Source organism: Myotis yumanensis, unplaced genomic scaffold (genome assembly GCF_028538775.1).
Source record: "Myotis yumanensis isolate MYYU_CA2020_CCGP unplaced genomic scaffold, mMyoYum1.0.hap1 SCAF_4, whole genome shotgun sequence".
Taxonomy (NCBI): domain Eukaryota; kingdom Metazoa; phylum Chordata; class Mammalia; order Chiroptera; family Vespertilionidae; genus Myotis; species Myotis yumanensis.
Window position 1 is genome coordinate 17,125,724 of NW_027223755.1, and position 6,000 is coordinate 17,131,723.

Here is a 6,000-nt window from a genome sequence, read left to right on the forward strand (position 1 = left end):
CCCTGTGTTTTCACTTGGTAGCAGTCATAGGATTTGAGAACCTCCGTCCCTGGAAGGGGCAGAACTTTCTGTCCTTTAAAGAGACTACTTAGGACCAATTCAGCTCAGTGGCTCCACTCACCATAGCAGTTGGCGTCTGCCAAATTGGGCTCCTCTCTTAGCACTGGAGAAAGGGAGATTTTTCGGGTGGGCTTCCTGATTCATAATACAGTTGCTTGAGCTTTGGTGCAGAATGGGGTCAAGGTATCAATCCTACTCTGCTGGATAATGTCACTCGTGTGTGCCTCTGTGAGTGTAAAATAAGCTTGTGGGATAGACTACTGGCTTCAGTTTCTATAAGTAAAAAAAAAAAAAAAAAGATTGTATCCAGAGGAGAAGTAGATTTTCAGAAGAAGCAATAGTTGGGGAGACTTTATTCAAAATGAGAAGCTCTCTCTTCTCCCCTTTATATGAGGGTAATGAATCTTTGTTCTTACTGTGCTTGAAAGTCACCATGACCTTGTGTTGATATTCCCAAAGCTAAGCTGTTGGCATTTAAAACCCATCACTGGCCTGAAGCTCTCTTCCAACTTATAAACTCCTCGAAAAATCTTCTAAAATGTCACATCCCAATAGCTCTGTAAAAATGGGGATGTGTCCTACTTTAGTTATTGTATCAACACAGAACTCAGTGCATCAGCGTGGGTCTGGGTGTTTGTGCTGGACCACTCAGTGGCTAGAGAATGACCAAAATGTGGAGAAACGCAAAGATTGTTGTTTTCCTGTAGCTCAGATTTAGGTTTAAGGGATTTCCAGGGTGGATTACTAGTTTCTGTGTCTTTTTTTTTTAGCTACTTTTTTAAAACTTAGAACTTCCAACTTTCTACACCAACTGATTTCTTTCAAAATTAGAAGTCATAAAAAGAGAACAATAATTAGAATGTGCCCATCATGCTCTGTAATTGCTCAAGGATCACGATACAAAGCTGCACTGGCAAATGGGTGATGAAATGTTTAGGGATAGAGAGTACCTGAAGTTCTGAATTTTATCATTATCTTGTCAATATCTTGAGTTCTGAGTCACCCCAGATCTGTACCAACCCAGGGTGGGTAACATTCCTGAGATTGGAACTCTGCCCATTTGCAAGCTTCTTAGTGGAGTTCCCTTTGACCTCCAAGATGGTGCCTTCCTGCTTCACCTAATTTTGTTGGACTCAGCCTTTTGCTTGAACTGCTCCATGAAATCAGCTAGAATTTCCATTTGGGTAAAAGGAGGATGCTGATGGGATATTTACTACCTTATGGTACTGTTGAAGAGATTAAATAAAATAGCTGTGTTTAGGATTAGGATTGTGCCTAAACCCATGAAACAATTTGAAATTATAATTTTAATTTACCTTTGGGTGTAGGCAAGGTTTTCACCCATGTCTTGAGAAATAACCAGCTATCTTGCCTTTTCAGGGTTCTGGTGAATTCTATAAGTCCCTTCTCTGATACCTCACTATAACTAAGACAAAAAAAAAACTAGCAAAAGGTAGAAGTGTTGGTTAACTTTGCATTTGAAAAGCAAACAGGAATGGAAACACACTTTCTTACTTACAACTGGATTATATACAATCATTTCCTACCCAGAAAGGAATCACAGATGGGCTTAAAACAAAGAATAGAAAATGGCCCTAACCGTGTTTCAGAAAACCAATTTTAGTAACGCAGATTTTAGGTTTGTAAACCAGCATGACTTTCAGCCTCTGGGATAGCTATATAGAATTTCATGCTGTGTGTGTCATAACGCCGCATTCCTGTTACATTCACAATGTACACTTTGTCTGCTCTTCTGTGATCTCCAAGTTGGTGCATGGGTTGCTATTATGGAATTGGTAGGCCATCCTAAAGGCAGGCCTGTCAGGGTTTCTATTTCTTAGGTATTGTGACATATAAGAGCTGAAATTATTTTGACATAACACCATTTGTGCATATTGGCTAATTAAGAATTCAATAACAGAGTTCTAACTAATTTAAAATACTGATCTAGTTTATTTTATCCCTTTATATTTTGATTTATTGCCTTTGTGATTGCATATAGGATAAAGGTAGATTTAATTGTATTGTTTTTACATCTGATTTTCCCACTTCTGAGGGAGAAATAGCTAAAGATTAAGTCAAATAGAGCACACTGCATATCTCAGTTATGACAAAAAATCACTCCTTTTAAAAAAAAAGATATGTAAGAGAAATTCTTTGATACCATAATAAAGGTCTTTCTTGGGAATAGAGACTAGTATTTTAGACATCTTTTGGTTTATTGTTTTTTTCCCCTCCCCCAACTATTGAAGTCTCTCCAGACAGGAAATTAGCATATAGAGTGGGGAGACAAGTCTTGACTAAAGTCAGAATTCTTCAGTTAGCACTCTCCTACCCAACACCTGACTTTTAGAATAAATGTAGGCTATTTAACTGTCATGAATTATAATTTCAAGGAGTATAATGAATAAACAGCAAATTTCCTCTTTTAAATGAATGATGGTTTTTTAAAAATGACTGGTCAAAGAGTACTTTATAATTTTGTCAGGAGTAGACCCTGACCTGGAACCAAATCAGACAGGGCCCAGGTCAAAGCGCCCGCTCTCTCTCTCTCTCTCTCTCTTTTTTTCTCTCTCTCTCTCGGACTTATTTGTGGGGATGAAAGAGGATATTGCACTATATATCTAAGAAGTTGGAGACTTACCTTTGAGTGAACAAGGCTGTTAATGAGCATTCAACTTCTGTATCTAGTTTGAACCCTAATCAGAACATTGGTAATGAAGGACACTTTTATATTGTTATGGGACTATTTCTTTTAATCCAAAAAACACTTTGAAAAACAATGAATACAAATCTGACACAACTAACAACCTAAATGTAACTGGGAACACTATACTTTTTGTTTCTTGGGGGATAGTTTCCCTTTAGCTGGTCCTAGTTAATGAGCTAGACCAAATCCTGCTTGACTTTGTTCTTTGAAGATGTGTGTGCTTGTATGAACACTAGAGGCCCAGTGCATGAATTTGTGCATGGGTGGGGTCCCTCTTGGCCTGGCCAGCGATCTGGGCCGATGGTGGGGTGGTGGTGGTGGTGGTGGCTGGCCAGGGGGAGGGACCACGGGAGGTTAGCTGTGGGAGTGCACTGACCACCAGTGGGCAGCTCCTGCTTTGAGCATCTGCTCCCTGGTGGTCATGTTGACTGGTCATTCGGTCGCTTAGGCTTTTATATATATAGATAGATATACATGAATAATGGCGTTTGAAAGAAGTTTGTAGTTTGAGATTATTTTCTTGAAATTTTTGAACTGTGCTTTGTTAAAATGTACCCTTTCTCTGGAAAGCATTTTAAAACTACTAAGTCTTTTGCTGGCTATGCTCTGGTCTGAATTGGCTGCTAATGCCATTTTGTACACACGTTCAGTATTGGGTATTTGAGTTGGCCATGGGGGACAGATAAGAAACAAATACTGCTCCACTTCTTTATCACGGACAGGCTTAGTCTTTAATCACTGAATCTTTGACACCAGCTTATTTCCTCAACTTGCTGTGACTAGACACTCTGTAACTGAGCTCTTATTATTATTATTTTTTACCATTCACTGTTTTATTTATAATTTTAGCAAAATACATGTAAAAACTCCACCATGCCGATCATTTGAAAGTGTACTGTTCAGTAGTGTTCTGGACTCTTTGTAAAGTGAAGCCTTTTAGTTTTCATACTTGAAAAGCTTCTTTGTCCGTTCTGGCTGCTGTAACAAATCACCATATACCGAGTGGCTTTTGAACAATAGGAATTTATTTCTCACAGTTCTGGAGGCTGGGAAGTCCCAAGATCAAGGTGTGGGCACACTCTGCTTCCTGTTTGTAGATGGCTAGCTCCTCCGCGTGTCCTCACATGGGGATGTGGGGACTTGGGGACGGGCATGGAGCCCTGGGGGTGTCTTCTGTGCCAGCACTCCTCCCCTTCATGAGGGCCCCGCCTCCATGGCCTAGTCACCTACCAAAGGCCCCAGCTCCGAATGCCATCACATTGAGGGTTAGGGTTTCAACCTCTGAAGGGGAAGGGAGGGAGGTGCACACAGATATTCAGTCTAGAGCCACAAGTAACACCGTTCTGTTCTGTTTTGTGTTGTGTTCCAGAACTCCAAGATGGGAGGCAAGCTGAGCAAGAAGAAGAAGGGGTACAATGTGAATGATGAGAAGGCCAAGGACAAAGACAAGAAGGCCGAAGGAGCGGGGACGGAAGAGGAGGGGACCCCGAAGGAGAATGAGACCCAGGCGGCTGCGGAGACCCCCGGGGTGAAGGAGGGCAAGGAGGAGAAGGCGGAGAAGGATGCCCAGGATGCTGCCAACAAGCCCGAAGACAAGGAAGCCGAGAAAGACACAGACGCGGCCAAGGCGGATGCTCCGAAGGCAGAGCCTGAGCAGACGGAGGGAGCAGCCGAGGGGAAGCCGGAGCCTCCGAAGGAAGCGGAGCAGGCGGCCACCTCGGGCCCCGCCGCAGGCGATGCCCCCAAGGCTCCCGAGGCCGAGGCCCCTGCGGAGCCCGCGACCGCCACCAAGGTGGATGACAAGAGCAAGGAGGGAGGGGAACCCGCAAAGACTGAGGCTCCCGCGGCTCCTGCCTCGCAGGAAACGAAAAGTGACGGGGCCCCAGCTTCAGACTCAAAACCCAGCAGCACTGAGGCTGCCCCATCGTCCAAGGAGACCCCAGCAGCCACGGAAGCACCCAGCTCCACGCCCAAGGCCCAGGCCCCCGCCGCCCCCGCAGCCCCCGCAGACGAGGTCAAACCTGCCGAGGCCCCGGCCATGAATTCCGATCAAACCGTGGCGGTGAAAGAGTAACAAGGACAGCCTATGGGAAAAGAGATCACAGCTTAGACACAACCTGTTTCTCTCTCTCTGTCTGTCTCTCTGTCTCTCTCCTATACTAACTTGTTTCAAATTGGAAGTCATGATATGTATTGCCCAAGAAAAAAAAAAAAGAAAAAGAAATGAAATGAAAAAGATGTCCCATCAAAGGAGGGAGGGGGGATGGGGAGAATCCAAATAGTATTTTTGTGGGGAAATATCTAATATACCTTCAGTCAACTCTACCAACCAGTCCTGGCGTTTCGAGGTCAATGTCTGAAAGTACTCCGCCGCCAACTCAGATGGGTACCGAATTCTGTAAGGGGGAGTAGGAAGCGTTGCGTTTGATTCTGCCCGCAGGGCCCTTCCAAAGGCAATCAGATCTTTATGAAAGCAGTATTTTCTGTGTTTCCTTTTTTTTTTTTTTTTTAAATTTGCCGCCTTTCTTCTTTTGATATTTTTTAAATGTCTGTGGATGAATGCCACCTTTCAGACAGCCCACGGAGCCTGTCCACATGTATCTCCATGCCAAGACTCCATGCCTCCTCCCCAGGTATTTTTGGGAGTAACACACATTCTCTCATCCAACTTAGCCTCCCTAGATTTCTCATGACGAGTTAATGCATGTCCGTGGTTGGGTGCACCTGTAGTTCTGTTTATTGGTCAGTGGAAATGAAAAATAAAATAAAATAAAATAAAAACGTCTGCGTTCATTGCAGTTCCAGTTTCTCCTCCATCCTGTGTCACAGACACCAACACACCACTCATTGGAAAAATGGGAAAAAGATTAAAAAAAAATAACAAAAAAATGTACAATGGATGCATTGAAATTATATGTAATTGTATAAATGGTGCAACAGTAATAAAGTTAAACAATTAAAAAGAAGTAATGGTGACGATTGGTTTTCTTTTGCCACCCCTTCCTCCTCGGTCACCTCCGGGGAGCACAGAGCAATGTATCCGGCGTTTTCTGGAATATATTTGCATAGAAGTATAAGGCGGTCTCCTCAAATTTTTGTGAACATTACTTGTTTTAAAAATCAGTTGCATCAGTGTCATTACGTTATCTTGGAAGAGGATAAACTGAAAAGCTACTATGTCTATGGGTAGGCACCCTATAGAAGTATGGGTGTGATTAATTTACTTCAAA

General features: G+C 43.0%; 1 protein-coding gene across 1 annotated transcript in view; it reads left to right on the forward strand.

The window, feature by feature from the left end:
- BASP1 (brain abundant membrane attached signal protein 1) overlaps positions 1-5,742 on the forward strand; it is a 44,208-nt gene extending 38,466 nt beyond the window's left edge. The window contains exon 2 of the mRNA XM_070411925.1: positions 4,140-5,742. Coding sequence (XP_070268026.1) covers positions 4,149-4,844 — 696 coding nt within the window. The 5' untranslated portion in view covers positions 4,140-4,148 and the 3' untranslated portion in view covers positions 4,845-5,742. The remainder of the gene's footprint in view (positions 1-4,139) is intronic.
- The last annotated feature ends 258 nt before the right edge of the window (positions 5,743-6,000 follow it).